Genomic DNA, 18,450 nt, shown 5'->3' with positions numbered 1-18,450 from the left:
AACTAAATAGGTTTATCTTATATTGCTATTTCATAGATGACAAAACTGAAACTCAGAAAACTTAAGTAATTTTCTTCAATGTCTTCAGCAAACAAGTGATAGTGAAAAAATTTTGATCTTCCTACAGTCTATGTTAAGATTGCGCAGTGACCCTATACACCATGCTAGGAGTTCTGGAAATATTCTTAGCAAAAATGTATCACTAATAATCAAGAGACTTATTGACTCATTACATTTAGTACCACCCTAAATGCAATGAAAAGGTTTTTTGTTTTTTCTAAATAAATACATCTCCCATAAAAATGCCCTCCAGAGATCTCTGGGCCAAGAAGCCAATCCAGGTGCCATCTGATTAGACTATTAATGTCAACAGTGTTTTCAGTACATTTGAAACAGAGATATTTGAACCCGTTTTACCCTCTCTGTCATGATCCAACTTATGTGTCAGGCAAAAATCAACAATGGCCTCTAACATACTCTGATCTTGCCCTAGGGTATGACGGTCCAGTGACCTTGGATGACTGGGGGGATGTGGACAGTACCATGGTGCTTCTGTATACCTCTGTGGACACCAAGAAAGTATGTCTCACTGCTTGTCAGAAAATGCAGGGTGCTGTGACTGGGTGAGGAGGGATAACTTAGAAGAGGAGCACTAGCAAAGGAATTAGAGAAACTATGTTTAGAATCTGAAGACAGTTCATTTCAACTTCATAATTACACCCCACTTCGGGTAGTATTCCTGAAGCCTTTTGACCCATAAAACTTCTTACTCAGAATATCCACTTTATTTACTATTAATATGTCTATACCTCTATATCTATATCTATATCCATCACAAGTCTTTCCTAATAATTTTTTACTCATTTTCACAACTAAAGATTTCAATGAAATATTCCCTGTTATCTCCATTTGAACTCTCAGGAAAATCATTAAATGGGTACATCTGAGCCCCAAATAAACAGCCCTAAAATGCTATGCTTTTATTCATATTATATTCATTTTTTTCCCTCACCTACATAGTAGGTTCTTTAAAGAAAAGAAGTGGTCTACTCACCTCTCCATCTCTTCAGTGCATAGCTTCTTATCTGGCACACCATTGATGGCTGGTCAACATTTAATCACAAAAAACAAACAAACAAACAAAACACCTGTCTTCATGTCATCCAATGTTGTATTCATCCAAACTATAAAAGCCACTGTTCCAGCTAACCAAGGGGTCGGTAAAAAGGTTTATATAGGAGGTCAGGTCCTAACATAACATAAGATGTATTCTTTTTTTTTTAATTTTCCAATGCGAGTGTTATGACACCCTAAGTCATATACTAAATGTGTCTATCAACCCAGCTTTGTAAAAGACATCTGCAATGGAAAATGTGAAAAGCTAGAGAAAAGATGTCCAGGTTGAGAAAGCTAAACCAGAAATTTGCTAGCAGCATTCCATAAATGTAATTCGTAGTTTCTAGATCCTATATTGAACCTTTAATATAATGTTATGTTTAGCATACATTCCATAAGAATACCTTAACATAAGATCCTATCAATACTTCAGTTACTAATAGCGATTACAAAGGTACATGCATTCCTCTCTGAGTTATTCGCATCTGGGATGGTGCCCATGACCTTCCTAGACAGAGGCAGGCAGAAACAGGTGAGATCTAATGTCAGTCTCATAACTATACTTCTAAATGGAAAATGTTGCTCTGTGCATTTATTCTCTCTATAAGCAAATTCAGTTGAATTTTTCAATAATGTAATACCATAGGTTGTGGTATATAACATGTATATTTGGGGAAATGGGATCTTCTCAAAATGTAAGGTTAAAAGGATGATAATCTATATCCAGGATAGGTCTCAAGAGAGATTCAATATGCCACATCCTAATGTAAAGGAAAAAGAGAGAAAGAAAAAGTAATGACAATATAACATTGGGCTGGGTGCAGTGGCTCACCCCTGTAATCCCAGCACTTCTGGAGGCCGAGGCAGGCGGATTACTTGAGGTCAGGAGTTCGAGACCAGCCTGGCCAACATGGTAAAACCCCGTCTCTACTAAAAATACAAAAATTAGGCAGGCATGGTGGTGCATGCCTGTAATTCCAGCTACTTGGGAAGCTGAGACAGGAGAGTCACTTGAACCTGGGAGGCGGAGGTTGCAGTGAGCCAAGTTCACACTACTGCACTCTAGTCTTGGTGACAAAGTGAGACTCTGTCTCAAAAAAAAAAAAAAAAAAGAAAAAGAAAAAGAAAATATAACATCGTTGTCCAGAACAGTTTGAGGGTACAGTGGTAAATTTAAAAGGATGGTCATTGACATGGTTTGGCTGTGTCCCCACCGAAATCTCAACTTGAGTTATATCTCCCAGAATTCCCATGTGTTGTGGGAGGGACCCAGGGAGGTAATTGAATCATGGGGGCCGGTCTTTCCCATGCTATTCTCGTGATAGTGAATAAGTTCTCACGAGATCTGACGAGTTTATCAGGAGTTTCTGCTTTTGCTTCTTTCTCATTCTCTCTTGCTGCCACCATGTAAGAAGTGCCTTTCACCCTCCACCATGATTATGAGAACTCCCCAGTCATGTGGAACTGTAAGTCAAATTAAACCTCCTTTTCTTCCCCAAAAACGAGAAGAAAAAATTGTTTTTCCCAGAGGTTTCATGGACTCACAGTTCCACATGGCTGGGGAGGCCCCACAATCATGGTGGAAGGCGAAAGGCACATCTTACATGGTAGCAGGCAAGAGAGAATAAGAGCCAGTGAAAGGGGAAACCTCTTATAAAACCATCAGATCTCGTGAGACTTATTCACTACCACAAGAATAGCAGGGGAAAGACCGGTCCTATGATTCAATTACCTCCCCTGGGTTCCTCCCACAACACGTGAGAATTCTGGGAGATACAATTCAAGTTGAGATTCTGGTGGGGAAACAGCCAAACCATATCAAGTCATCTTTCAGATCTCCCTTACAAAATTGACTCAATATATGCAGCAGTAATTTAAGAATATATTAATATTTCCATTGGCAAATTACTTGAAAATGAAATCTTTTATTTTAGAAACTAATTAGTGTCATGTACAAGAAAAGTATATTAGAGCCAAGGAATAGAAGAGATTAGAAAATTAAGTAACTGATAGAAGTTGAGAAGTGTAGTTATTTCAGGGCCCCTTGACATGTATCAAAATGACATAATAGATTTTAGCTCTGCTGCATTTTCTTGAGAGCTTTTTTCAAAAGCAACTTAATATTGTGGAAAACACTAGTGTTTCATTTGTCATGTGACTTGGAGCTAGCCGTTTAATATTTCTTGGCCTCTAGTTTAACATTTGAAAAATGAAAGACTTGAACTAGTTCACTAAAGGCCCACAGAATCTGTGCTGGACAGACAGGAGTTAATGGTGTAGTGTATGGGCATAATGAAATAGAAAAGTAATTGGTCCATCTGAACTTATATCTATGTTCATGCTGGGAACCAATAAACGATCCTAACTAGCTGGTTAACAGTTGCCTTTTTTCACTGAGAAGTGTTATGTAAATCAAGTGTCATTGAGTAGAATCATTAATCTCACCAGAATTTGTTCTAAAATGATTTACTGTTCATCCTTTTCCTTTTTTGTGCCCTGACACAGTACAAGGTTCTTTTGACCTATGATACCCACGTAAATCAGACCCATCCTGTGGATATGAGCCCCACATTCACTTGGAAGAACTCTAAACTTCCTAATGATATTACAGACCGGGGTAAGATATCCCTAATGAATTTTCTTTCCCTAACACTGTTTTCCTGATAAGAAAAGTAAACTCTATTGTTTATGTAATTAGCCTGTGCTTTTTGCTGTGTTTTGTCTGCTGTCCCAGTTTGATTTGCTGGGTTTGTAAATGTGGTCTTTACTTCCCTGCACAATGAATGATATTATAGTTCTGATTCAACACTGATTTCTGGCCAGGCGTGGTGGCTTATGCCTATAATCCCAGCACTTTGCGAGGCCAAGGCGGGAAGAATACTTAAGCCTAGAAGTTTGAGACCAGCCTGGGCAACATGGTGAAACCCTGTCTCTACCAAAAATACTAAAAGAAAAAAAAAAATTGCCCAGGCATAGTGGTGTGCACCTGAGGTCCCAGCTACTTGGGAGGCTGAGGTGAGAGGACTACTTGAGCCCAGGAAATCAAGGCTGCAATGAGCTATCTTGTTCTACTGCACTCCAGCCTGGGCAACAGAGTGAGATCCTGTCTCAAAAAAAAAAGAAAGAAAGAAAATATTCTTATTCTCATTTAGCTATACCTGTCTTTAAAATATGTCTTACCATTTGACATAAATTATTCCACAGAAAACCGGGTTTCACAACTGGCAAAAATGAGCACAGAGACATACATTCTTACTCCATTTACATTTTACTGCAATACGCTAAAAGGTTGTGTATTTCAGCAAGAAATACTTGACATATCAGGCTGAGGGGTGACCAGTGATCCTGGCCTTTATAGTCTCCCCTGTTCCCTCCCTGGACACATATTTGGGTTGCAATGATAGTTACCCACCTACTTAAGATTAGGTCCTATCATGTCATGAATAGCCCTAACATGACTTGGCCAGCTTTCACCCGTGCAAGCTGCACACTGACCATCCGCAGCAGGCAGGGCCAGTCAGGATCTCCTAGGCAATGAGGTCTCAGGAAAATCTGTCCATGACTGGCTTGGCCAGGGCTTGCCATAATGAGCAGTAATTCCATGTGACTAGGAAAAAGTCTTTAGGAAAAAGTCTTAAATCTGGACAGATATTTAGTCCAAAGATTAAAAAAAAAAAAAAAGTAGAAACACCATCAATAAAATTATTTAGAGCCAAGCATGGTGGCTCACGCCTGTGATCCCAGCACTTTGGGAGGCCAAGGTGGGAGGATTGCTTGAGGCCAGAAGTTCAAGATAGCCTGGGCAACACAGTGAGATCCCATCTCTACAAAAATTTATAAATTAAAGCTGGGAGTGGTGGCTCATGCCTGTAATCCCAGCACTTTGGGAGGCCGAAGTGGGCGGATAACGAGGTCAGGAGTTCAAAACCAGCCTGACCAACATGGTGAAACTCTGTCTCTACTAAAAATACAAAAATTAGCTGGGCATGGTGGCACGTGCCTGTAATCCTAGCTACTCAGGAAGCTGAGGCGGGAGAATCGCTTGAATCCAGGAGGCAGTAGTTGCCGTGAGCCGAGATCACACCACTGCACTCCAGGCTGGGGAACAGAGCGAGACTCCGTCTCAAAAAAAAGGAAAAATTATAAATTAGTGGACATAGTGGTGCATACCTGTGGTCCCAGCTACTCAGGAGGCTGAGGTGGGAGGATCACTTGAGCCCAGTAAGTCAGGGCAGAAGTGAGCCATGATTGTGCCACTGAACACCAGTCTGGATGACAGAGCAAGACCCTGCCTCAAAAAAAAAAAAAAAAAAAAAAAAATTAGAAAATTATGATATATTCACAAATAGAGCATCAGGCAACCAATTAAAATAATTATTTACAAAGAATGTTAAATGACATGGGAAAACTTATGATGTAATGTAATAGAAAAATACAGCTTCTTATTTAATGAGATTCTAACTTTGTAAAACAATGTATAGAAATAAGACTGGAAAGAAATATGTTAAACTGTTAAGAGTGGTGTCCTCTGAGTGATGGGATCCTGGAAGATATTTTTTTGCTTTATTCTATTTTTCTGAATTTTCCAAAATTTCCACAATGACTCTGTATTACTTTATTATTTTCAAAAAGTATTAAAAATTATAAGCTACAAATATTTTTATACCAGCTCCGCTCTATAGCCAGAAACTCTGAAAGTTTGATCTGATATAAAGGGAATGTTTCTGGTTTGAAGGGCTTGCTTCTGTCAGAGCTATACCTACATTTCTAGTTTTCTTTCACTCTATGAGTCAAATTTAGTCCAAAATGATTCCCGTACTTTTATCCAACAGGTATTAGCAGCTGATTAATGCAATGAGGGAGGGGGGGATGAAGATGGCATTCTTCTAGACAATAAGCAATACTGAGCTGACTTCAGATTTATTGCTATGGTTGCTTTTTAAAGTTGAGTTTTATTTAATAAGCTTTTAAAACTATTTCTGGAACCATCTTCAGGTTTTCTAGTTTTAAACCAAACTTGACTTCTGAAATATATCTCTTTTCTCATGGGCTTCTGCAACTCTCAACTTCTTCCTTTTGTAACTTTTTGAGTTGAAATTATGCTTTCTTTCTTCTTAATTATAACTGTCAGTGACAATGTTAGGTTTGTGTTTTTAATATATTTCCTTCAAGTTTTTTGGTGTTTTGGTTATTCAGTAGGTATGTGATCTGTAAAGTGCTGAACTTCTCAAAAAGTATTTTTTGAGAGAGTTCTCCTTACTTAGTTCTCCTTACTTACTACATTTAGCTCTAAACTTTACCAATGAAGCGATAATATAGGAGTTAAAAAGAAATTATTTAGGCAGGTAGCGAGGGTACTAGAGTCCTCAGTCAGTAAGTCTTTTTCTTTTCTTTTCTTACTCTTCTTTTTTTTTTTTTTTTTTTTTTTTGGAGACACTGTATGGCTCTATCACCCAGGCTGGAGTACAGTGGTGCAATCTTGGCTCACTGCGAACTTTCCCTCCTGGATTCAAGCGATTCTCCTGCCTCAGCCTCCCCAGTAGCTGGAATTACAGGTGCTTGCCACCACGCCTGGCTAATTTTTTGTATTTTTAGTAGAGATGGGGCTTCGCCATGTTGGGCAGGCTGGTCTTGAACTCCTGACCTCATGTGATCCGCCCACCTCGGCCTCCCAAAGTGCTGAGATTACAGGTGTGAGCCACCGTACCCAGCCAGGCTTTTTCTTTTAATTGAAAACAGCCTCCAAACCATTTCTTTTCTAGCAAAAAGCAGCCTGAAAAGCTGAGCTGCAAGAATAAATAAGCAAGCTGGAAGTTCGCATAGATGAATGCCCGCAGCTGTACTAAAAGCCAGGTCCACCCAATATAGCGATTTCCCCTCCCTTTTCTTTGTAGCCATGTGTAGGGGGTGTCGTTGTGCCGGCCAGGTAAAGCCACATGTGTGGGTGTCATGGCACCAGCCAGGCAGAGGCCACATTTGCATAACACAAGATTAGGGTGAGAGGATCAGTTTCTTCGTGGGCTGTGTTAATGGCACACTGGTCAAACCAGTCCCCTGGGCCCTATATAAATCAGACACAGCCTCCTCAAGCATCCCTATATAACCTACTGCTTCCCACCACAAGCAGGGATTTTCCCCTTCAGAGCCTTCCTACCTCTCTACGGGTGAGCTGCTCTCTTCTTTCCTGCCTATTACACTTTTCCGCTCCTTACCCCGCTGCGTGTTTGTGTCTGTGTCCTTAACCTTCTCGTCACGAGATGACGAACCTTGGGTATGTCCCCAGACAATGAAGCCGCTTCAGCAACTCAACCTTTGAAATAGTATAGAAATAAGATATGCATGACTAGAACTTTCATCTGTGCGCACACAGCTACTAAGTAACGAAACATTTCACCAGGAGATTACACTATCCCCGTTCTTTCGTTTATTTAACAAAGATGTTTACTTAATGCCAGACAATGTTCTGAGCACCTGGGAAACAGCAATGGACAATGCAGATTTGGTGCCCGTCCTCATTTCCAAGTCCTCAGCATCTGCTTCCTGTATCACAATGACGTCCAACTGACTTCCTGCATTAGTCCTGCCCACTTCCATCCAACCCATCCTGCTACCAGAAAGAAAGCACAAGTCCAGTCATGTCACTGCCCTGTTGCTAACATGTCAATTGGCAACTCTGCTTTACCTACAGAATACAGTCTAAAATACTTAATACAGCACAAAGTGCCCGTACTCTCCCTACTTCTCCAGCCTTATCTTTTACTCACCTATCCCTTCCCCATGCCCTCAACTTCCTCCCTACTTCCTTAAAGAGTCGTGCAAATTTATGCCGCTGTGTCCTTATTTATGCTGCTCCCTCTGAATAGAATTTATCACATCTCCATAGAGGTGGGAAACATCTACTCATCTTCAAGATTTAACTTGAATCTCATGTTTCCTTAGCTTTTTTTTTTTGAGAGGGAGTCTTGCAGTGTTGCCTGGCCTTGAGTGCAGTGGCATGATCTCAGCTCACTGCAACTTCCGCCTCCCAGGTTCACGCCATTCTCCTGCCTCAGCCTTCCGAGTAGCTGGGATTGATTACAGGCACCTGCCACCGTGGCTGGCTAATTTTTATATTTGTAGTAGAGACGGGGTTTCACCATGTTGGCCAGGCTGGTCTCGATCTTCTGACCTCGTCGTGATCCACCCGACTCGGCCTCCCAAAGTGCTGGGATTACAGGCATGAGCCACCGCGCACCCTCAGGGCTTATTCTTTATTCATCTCTCCTTGCCCCAACACAGAGCCTTGGAATGAATAAATGAATGAATGAATGACAACGTGAGATAATGGAGTATATTTCTACTCTGGACTCCAGTACTCAGCTATACTTTGTTAATTTCAGTCAATTTATTTCTCTTTTCTAAGTGTGAGTTTCTTCCCCTGTTAAATCAAGAGTTTATCAGGTTCCTTCCAACCGTAATGTCATTTGACCTGGAGGTTATACTCTCTCATTCATTGTGAGATGAGTTAAATAGAATGCGATAACTACAGCAGCCACCAGAAGGCAGCAGAAGCTTAACCTTGGAATTTAGATCGTGATACTGCGTTTATCTAAAAGGCAAAACTAAAAAGCTTGTTTAATTAAAAATGACTACATTTACATAGTATATTTAAGTACTATATATAAATATTACAATTATATCTAGTACAGTGAAATGTTCATACTGTAGGAGGCAGAGAATTGAGGTGGGCTGAGGAGTCCCCATATTCCCTCCAGTTTATACTCTAGTCTAGGGGATGTGCAAATTTCATAGAATTTGATAGACCAGTGAGTGTTGAAAATGTATTTCTTGTACTCACTTTTGTTTTCTGTCTGGGGTTTAGGGCGTGAGAATGGTGGTAGTGGCAATGGTGGTGATAGTGATGGAAGTGGTGATTGTAGTAACAAACAGAATTCACCAGTTAGATGTGCCCATAATGCAAGTTCATCTCCAAAGTATGAATTTATTTCTGCTCAGTTGAGAGTAGAAATCCGAAGTTCACATTTTCACCATTGAAAATTTCCCCTGAACACAAAACAAGTTAATAGAGGCAAAGTCACATGTTTGCAAAGCATAAACTCTTCAAATTCAGCCCTTATACAAAGGAGCTGTAGTATTTACCCCAAGCTAAACCATCTACTTCAGAAGGACATAATGTGATTAAATAAAAACAGTTTTAAATTACACGCGACATGAGACCCCTAATGGCACAGGAGTCTTTCTATATGAATTTATTTATGTATTTTAATGTCCAAGCACCTTCTCCTTGCCTCTTCTCAGGCAATAAGATGACCAGGGCCAGGTTTTTCTCCTATTATTTTTTATTAGCCATTTTTATTGATACTTTACCACATACCAGGTCTTGTGCTGGGTGCCAAAGGTATAAGGATGAACAGGAATGAATAAGTAGGACATGGACTGTACCCCCAGGAGTTTAGATTACGGTGCCATGATAGAGAATACAGCGTGAGGGTTTAGGATGCTGCTTTCATAAAGAGATCCTAATACCTCCTTTTCAGGGGCACCTACATCAATTATATTTTAGCACAGAAAAATTCACGTATGCCTGGGCATGGTGGCTTACGCCTGTAATCCCAGCACTTTGGGAGACCAAGGTGAGCATATCACCTGAGGTCAGGAATTCGAGACCAGCCTGGCCAATGTGGTGAAACCCCACCTCTACTAAAAATACAAAAAATTAGCTGGATGTGGTGGCGTGTGCCTGTAATCCCAGCTACTTGGGAGGCTGACGTAGGAGAATTTGAACCTAGGGGAGCGAAGGTTGCAGTGAGCCAAGATCGTGCCATTGCACTCCAGCCTGGGCAAAAAGAGCGAAACTCTGTCTCAGAAAAAGAAAAATTCACACACATGATTTTAAAATCCAGTAGCAGATGTGTTCCTAATGGAAAGTGAATGTGCCTGATCCCACCTCTGCGCATCTCCGCTCTCTCAGTCATTTCTGCTTTTAGTGTTTTGCATATCTAAATAAGATGCTTCTATTTCTTGATGTATAAGCTTTAGCAGTTATCTATTAATTTTTTGTATTGATACATGAAGATTTAGCTCATCTTCGCTAGCCCTCTTTCTCACTTCTTCCCATATAGTTATATCTTTTTTGTCAGTACAATTATTGAACACCTTTTTCATTTTAATTAATATGCATGAGCTTCTAGTGTTGTCCTATCAGTTGTATATAAAATATCTTGCCTCCCACTTTGTAAGATGAAGATGTTAGTGCCACAATTCTTTCTTCTACCTCCTTCCCATCTCCAAACTTCTCCTATATTTTATCTTTGCCAGGGTTGATAATATTTATTTGGTAACCAAAATAAAGACCTCTGTTCTTTACCTATAACTTGATTCTATAAGTTGAAAACAAGGAAACATTTTCATTGTGTATACATAATAACATCTTTCTTTTTTCTTCTTCTTCTTTTTTTTTTTTTTTTTTTTTGAGATGGAGTCTCATTGTGTCTCCTGGAGTGCAGTGGCACAATCTTGGCTCACTGCAACCTCCACCTCCTGGGTTCAAGCGATTCTCCTGCTTCAGCCTCCCAAACAGCTGGGATTACAGGCGCCCACCACCACACCCAGATAATTTTTTGTTTTTTTAGTAGAGACAGGGTTTTGCCATGTTGGCCAGGCTGGTCTTGAACTCTTGACTTCAGGTGATCTGCCCCTCAGCCCCCCCAAAGTGCTGGGATTACAGGTATGAGCCACCATGCCCGGCCAACATCTTTCTATATAGCCCCAATGTCTGCCTTTTGTACCACAAAGGAAAATTGATTTTCTCTCCTTTTTAAATACCTAATTCTCAAAGTCAGGGCACATTTTACTTTGTTTCATGTTTGGACTATGCCTTCCAGGAACATTTTTTCCTTAGAATTCCTGATTGGGTTTCTCTTTTCTTTCCTTGCTGTATAAAGAAACATGTCTTCTTCACCATATTCCTAATCATTTCCCAGCTTCTTCCACATTCTGTCTATTGCTTGGAATCTATTCCGTTTTTAGTTCTTGAGCCTACTGACTTCCTAATAGGGATTCATTGCGGCATATAAGAACCACAACTTTCCCATGCAGTCTTACTGTTGCTGTCCTTCTCTGTGTAGGAGTATTCCTTTGCATACTCAGACACTGCTTCAGTGCTTCCTTGGGTTGGATCCACATTTTCCTGGATTCCACTTACTCTTCTGACAGTCTGTCAACTTACTCCATCTATACAACTCCACCCACACACTAGTGTTCTAGTAAATAAAATCCCATTCTTCATTGACTTCCCTCACTAACCCAGGAGAGCTTAGAAAGAACTGGCATGCAACACTGTCACTTAATGTTCTATACTGACTGACTTTTCTTCCGGTGTGTGCTCTGTATTTAAAAACAAGTTGTCTCAGTTGGGTGTGGTGGCTCATGCCTGTAATCCCAGCACTCTGGGAGACTGAGGCGGGCGGATCACTTGAGGCCAGGAGTTCATGACCAGCAACATGGCGAAACCCCATTTCTACAAAAAATATAAAAATTAGCTTGGCATGGTGGCGCACGCCTGTAATCCCAGCTACTCTGGAGGCTGAAGCAGGAGACTCACTTGAACCAGGGAGGCAGAGGTTGCAGTGAGCCAAGATTGCACCACTGCACTCCAGCCTGGGTGACAGTGAGACTCCGTCTCAAAAAGAAAAAAAACAAAAACAAAAACGTATCTCATCCTCTATGAACCCTTCTTAGGTATATTGGTTTCAAAGACACGAGGTAGACTTCTAGCACCAACTTTTTTGTGTGTGCTGTGAACTATTTTATGTTTGTGTAACATTTGGTGATTGCTGTTAGAAAGAATAGAGATGTATATGCTGTCAGAATAGCCAAAATTAAGCCACTTTCCCTGACTGTTCAGAGAGTAGAGACACGGGACTTACATTACCAGAGAGAAATTAATGAAAGATAATTTTTTTTTTTTTCAAATGGAGTCTCGCTCTGTCGCCCAGGCTGGAGTACAGTGGCTCAATCTCAGCTCACTGCAAGCTCCGTTTCCCAGGTTCACGTCATTCTCCTGCCTCAGCCTCCCGAGTAGCTGGGACTACAGGCGCCCGTCACCATGCCCGGCTAATTTTTTGTATTTTTAGTAGAGACAGGGGTTCACCGTGTTAGCCAGGATAGTCTCGATCTCCTGACCTCGTGATCCACCTGCCTCAGCCTCCCAAAGTGCTGGGATTACAGGTGTGAGCCACCGCGCCGGGCTAAAAGATCAATTTTTTTAAAGGGTTCTCTTTTCCCGTCCCCAAATTACATTGTACAGCTAGAATCTTGGAAATGCCTTTGCTCTCTTGACAAAGGTCCTTCCTAACGCATTTTCCTCCACAGGCCCTCAGATCCTGATGATTGCAGTCTTCACCCTCACCGGAGCTGTGGTGCTGCTCCTGCTTGTCGCTCTCCTGATGCTCAGGTACAGTTGCCTCTATCATGCCTGTGCTCGGTATCCAGAGAGGCAAGGAGGGAAAGCAGGAGAGGCCTGTTGTCTGCTGCTGATGATGAATATTCACAAAGAGGCCTGTAGACTGACCTAAGATAATGAAGACATTCTGCATCAAAGACTATGTGAAGGGCAGAATATTATTGAGTGAATAGATTAGGGCTTTGAAGCCAGAGATGCCTGAACTCAAATCCCAGTTCTTTGAATTACTAGTTCTGCGGTCTTAAGCATGTTACTTAGTGACTTAAACAGGTAACTTAGCTTCAATTTCTTCATCTGAGCTGTTGGAAGGATTAGAAATGGAACGTGTATACAAACTACCATATAATAAGCATATATAGATGAAAATAGTTATTTTTATTATGTTGGTATATCATGGGAGACATCAAACTCATTACATTGCATGCTATTTAGGCTGGCGGAGGTTTTAGAAACAATTTATTCCAAATCTCCTATTTTAGCCTGAGGAGAGAGAGCCCAGAAACTCAAATGGCTTCTCTAGAATCTTATCACCAGGTAGTGGGTGGGGCCAGAACTAGAACTCAAGCCTTCTCACCATCAGTTCCAAGATTTTTCGGCTCAACTTGGATCTACCAAATGCCTAGCCAGAGACATTGTGTGTACTAAGAAATATTTGTTGAATACATAAATGAGTGAGTAAATACCACACTACCTCCTAATCTGCGTATGTTAAATGCCAAACTTATAATACCCTATTATACTACCAGGTTCACTTGCATTTCCTAGGTCAACAAGACAACAGTTTTATCTGTGTATTATACACTTTGGTCTGTGTGTCATTATTCTTTCTCATGTGAATGTCCAGCCTGCCATATAATGTTGATGTTTTCTCCAGAAAAGGAAGTAGACTATTTTCTTCAATCTGACAACAGTGCTTGGCTCCTGTAACTGTGTTGCTCAGAAATATAGGTGATGGTCTACAGTGTGTGGTGACCATTACCATTTAGTGAAGAGTGAGAAGAAACCAAAACTTCCCCCTAAAAGCAAGTCTAAATGGGAATCAGTTTAAGATAGGGGTAAATCACAAGATCAAAGATAATAACAGGTGTTTCTCATTGTCTCTAAACATAGGAGGCAGAGATAGGGCTTCCTAATGGCCAGTGCAATGCTATGCCCATAAGGGGGCCTGGCAGACAGGTGGTACACATGCAGTTTGCCATTACAACGGCCTATGCAAGAAAACTAGCAAACCATTTAAGAAATCCCCTAATTCAGTATGAATGACAGTTGGCTCTGCTGCCCCAGGAGTCTCCTGGGGTACAGAGGTGAGAACCCAAGAGCCTTTAAGGTCTTGATATTCATCCTACTTGCCTCCAGGTCTTAGGGTCAGTAATATGCTATTTTATATGCATTTACTCGAAGAATACTCAGACTTAGATGGAAGCATATGAAGAGAATAATCATTTCTGCTTAGGGGACATTAAGGAAGGCATGGCTTTGAGAAGGTGAGTATGAGTTTGTCAAATAACCAAAAAGCAAAGGCAAACTAGGGACAAAACAGGTCAATGAATATCAGTTCCAGAAACAAATACAAGCAAGAACTTATAATATGACAAAGATGACAGTATATGTCAGCTAAGAAATGATGTTGGTGGCCGGACACGGTGGCTCACGCCTGTAATCCCAGCATTTTGGAAGGCCGAGGCAGGCGAGTCATGAGGTCAGGAGTTCGAGAACAGCCTGGCCAACGTGGTAAAACCCCGTTGGTAAAAATCTCCTAAAAATACAAAAAATAAGCTGGGCATGGTGGCGGGCACCTGTAATCTCAGCTTCTTGGGAGGCTGAAGCGGGAGAATCTTGAACACAGGAGGCAGAAGTTGCAGTGAGCCGAGATCTCACCACTGCACTCCAGCCTGGGCGACAGAGCGAGACTCCATCTCAAAAAAAAGAAAAAAGAAATGATGTTGGTAAAGTAGGCTTTCCACATGTAAAAAGCAAAATTAAAACAGGTAACTTAGCTTCAATTTCTTCATCTGAGCTGTTGTAGGGATTAGAAATGAAACATGCACACAAACTACCATATAATTAGCATTATATAAATGAAAATAGTTATTTTTATTATGTTGTATCATGTTATATTTTATTATTATTATATATTTAAAAGAATACACAAAGACATAGTTTATTCTATATGGAGTTTTAAATGTTAAAGCATAGTTTATATGGAGTTTTAAATGTTTGATTATGTGAAAATCAAACTTCAAAACTTAGAATAAATTAATAAAAATGAGTTTTTAAAATTAAAATTATTTTTATTTTTTTGAGACTGAGTCTCACTCTTGTCACTCAGGCTGGAGTGCAGTGGCGCCATCTTGGCTCACGGCAACCTCTGCCTCCTGGGTTCAAGCAATTCTTGTGCCTTGGCCTCAGTAGTAGCTGTAGTTACAGGCGTGTACCACCACACCTGGCTAACTTTTGTATTTTTAGTGGAGACGGGGTTTCACCATGTTGGCCAACCTGGTCTCAACTCTTGACCTCAAGTGATCCACCCACCTTGGCCTCCCAAAGTGCTGGATTGTAGGTGTGAGCCACTGTGCCTGTCCAATAAAAATGACTTTATGATGTCAGGTTAGGAAAGTACTTCTCAGTCAAGATAAAAAAGGAGAAGTCAAAGAAAAAATACATAAATATGACCATAATAAAAATCAAAACTTTCTGGAAAACAAAGTTAAAAGAAGTAATAAACTACGAAAAGGTATTTGAAAAACAAAAGGACAAAGGATTTATTTCTCAAAATATATTAAGAACATATGTAAGTTAACAAGCATAAGAAAAAGATACACACTAGGGAAAAATGAGCAAAATTATAAATACATAATTCTATATAATTCTGAGTCTATATATTCTACTAAATAGCTAGAAAATATTTGAAAGGATAATCTCACTAGTAATCAAGAAAATGCAAAGTAAAGCAATAATGAAACACTGCTTCGCTTATATCACAAAGGTTAAAAAAAAGTTTATCAATACCAAATGTTGACAAGAATATAGAAGATGGGAATTCTCAAGATAAGAAGGTAAATTAATTGATAACCACTGCTTTGGGAAGCAATTTGGTGATATCTGTAAAGTTGAAAGTGCACATCCTCTACAGCCCAAGAATTCTGCTTCATCTATACCCAGTCCCCAGCCTTTTGGCACCAGGGACTGGTTTCGTGGAAAACAATTTTTGGGGGTGGGGGGAGTTTCGGGATGTAACTGCTCCACCTCAGATCATCAGGCATTAGTTAGATTCTCATAAGGATAAAGAGTGCACAACCTGAATCCCTCCCATGTGCAGTTCTCAATAGGGTTCACGCTCCTATGAGAATCTGACGCCACTGCTGATGTGACAGGAGGCGGAGCTCAGGTGGTAATGCTGACCTCTCACCTCCGGCTGTGCGGCTTGGTTCCTAACAGGCCATGGACCACCACCAGTTGGCGGCCCAGAGGTTGGGGGCCTAATCCCCAACCTACACTATCTGGGGACCGATACTATCTGAAGGAAACTATACATTCTTAACATTTTGTAGTTGAGATAGGTGTTGTTACATTTTCTCTGTACTTTTCCATTTTCTTTAAACATATTTTTTGAAAAGGCACAGATGGGTAAGAGGAACTGGCTTATTTAGGGATCTGGTGTATTCTCTGGTGGTTTAAAAATTAACATTTTTGCCTGTCATCGTTACCAACTTTACATTTGTTTCCTATATTTTTTCCTAACTCCTTCTATGTCATCAGTTTAAATCCTTTACTATCGTGAACGACTGCCTTAGTGAAAAACCTGGGAAAGTGAAGCGAAAAGAAAAGAAAGACTAGGAAACAGGGGTCCCCAATCGCCAGTCCATGGCCTGTTAGGAACCGACCGCACAGCAGGAGGTGAGCAGCGGGTGAGCGAGCATTACGTCCTGAGCAACCCTTCCTGTCAGTCAGATCAGTCAGGGCATTAGCTTCTCATAGGAGCGTGAACCCTATCGTGAACTGCGCATGCGGGGGATCTAGGTTGCATGCTCCTTATGAGAATCTAATGCCTGATCTGAGGTGGAACAGTCTCATCCTGAAACCACCCCCTACCACCTCCATGGAAACACTGTCTTCCAGGAAACCAGTCTCTGGTGTCAAAAAGGTTGAGGGCCACTGCTGTAAAAGCCCATCAGAAACCCTTGCAGGTCCGCTGGCAGTGAGCACTTTTCAGTTTGGAGAACATGGTGTTCTGTCATTGGGCTACCTTCCCCCACGCACATCTACCTGAGCATACCAGGGTTCTAAACTTCTCCCAGTCTTCAGAAGCTGAATGGCGTGGATACTAAGAAAAACCTATTGACCGGCTTTATTCCTTTCACAGAAAATATAAAAAAGATTATGAACTTCGTCAGAAAAAATGGTCCCACATTCCTCCTGAAAATATCTTTCCTCTGGAGACCAATGAGACCAATCACGTTAGCCTGAAGGTAAAGCCTACCTTACTTGTTGAAGAATGGGCGCAATTTGCCAGGTATTTGACAAGACTTAGCATTGCAGGATATGTGCCAAGTAGGGATAGTTGTTCTAGAAAGCAAGACTTAGGTGCTTTCTAATTTTCAACTCTCTGCCTTCCCCTTGTTTCTCCATTCTCCTACATGTCAGCTAGTTAATCCAGTGAGCACTCCCTGGAGGCTGAGATATGGTGTGTTCTCATTCTCTGCATCTGACCCAGAAGAGAAATACACATAAAGGGAATTTGCCATGGAAGGGATGTAGGAATGGGCAGAGCATTTGAGTTCCCCTAAACCTTGGATGCTAATCTATCCGTACTAAGGACCTATGACTTGTCTTACTCATTCCTGAAGAAAGAGGCCTCCTCTGCTTATATTTGCTCACATTCACCTTCAACCAGGAAATAGCAGCAGCCAATAATAACTTACTCCATTTAGCACAGTCAATGCAGGACCTGTGCTGTCTCATCTACTCCTCCTACTCCAGGAACCCAAAATTAAGCTTTATCATCATAATTTTGCTGATGAGGAAACTGAAGGACAAAAGATTAAGAAACAGTGCAGGGACACATGCAACTAATGAGTAAGATTACTGTAAGTAATAATAGCTAACACTTACTGAGCACTTATAATGCACCACATGCATTAACCCATTTCATCTTCTCCTGAACACTGTGAAGTAGCAGGGCGGAAATTCCAGGAACACAGCTACAATTTAAACCCAGTCTGTCTAACTGCAAAGCCTGAGATTGTAACACATTCCATATACCATATAATTATCCTAGCTTTTATACCAAAGCATATTAAGAGAATATGGAGACCCAAGACCTCCACAGATGGGAATTCGTGGACTCCTTCAGACCAGGGCCAAACTGATAGTGTAGTGTGATTTGAGATGCTTCCTTGCTTAAAATCAGCAGAAATATAATTGCATTTGGTCTAAGTTTGTCTCTGGAACCTCTCTACCAACTCTTGACTCTCCTCCCCAAGTCCTGCGTGCTGCCCTCTAATGGCTCCGATCCCCTCATATCTATCCATGGACCAGGTCTTCCCTTCTTTCAGAAATATGACATGCTCCAATGTGACCCTCCTCCTGCTGAACCTCCAACAGAAAAATTCTATTCACAAAGAATTTTTGTGAAAATTCTACCCACAAAGACCAATCTGTCTCAGCTAAGTGTCAGGATGAAATCAATTTAACAGTAATTCGCAGTCAGGTATAAACAACCTTAAGACTACTGAATTTCCAAAGAGAGAATTTGTTGACCTAAATGACAAACTGGAAGTACCTAGTGTTAAAAGAAAAACTCTGGACAGATGAAATATAATTTATTTGAGCAAAAAGTGATTCATGAATTGTGTTGCACTCAAAACCAA

General features: G+C 40.8%; 1 protein-coding gene across 1 annotated transcript in view; it reads left to right on the top strand.

Annotated features, from left to right (window-relative positions):
- GUCY2C (guanylate cyclase 2C) overlaps positions 1–18,450 on the top strand; it is an 82,597-nt gene that overhangs the window by 23,562 nt on the left and 40,585 nt on the right. Inside the window, exons 9-12 of the mRNA XM_021922068.2 lie at positions 494–579; positions 3,622–3,733; positions 12,490–12,571; positions 16,944–17,049. Coding sequence (XP_021777760.2) covers positions 494–579; positions 3,622–3,733; positions 12,490–12,571; positions 16,944–17,049 — 386 coding nt within the window. The remainder of the gene's footprint in view (positions 1–493; positions 580–3,621; positions 3,734–12,489; positions 12,572–16,943; positions 17,050–18,450) is intronic.

The sequence above is a fragment of the Papio anubis genome, chromosome 9, assembly GCF_008728515.1.
Source record: "Papio anubis isolate 15944 chromosome 9, Panubis1.0, whole genome shotgun sequence".
Lineage (NCBI taxonomy): Eukaryota > Metazoa > Chordata > Mammalia > Primates > Cercopithecidae > Papio > Papio anubis.
Note: the sequence above shows the minus strand (reverse complement) of the source record. Positions and strands in the feature narration are given on the sequence as shown.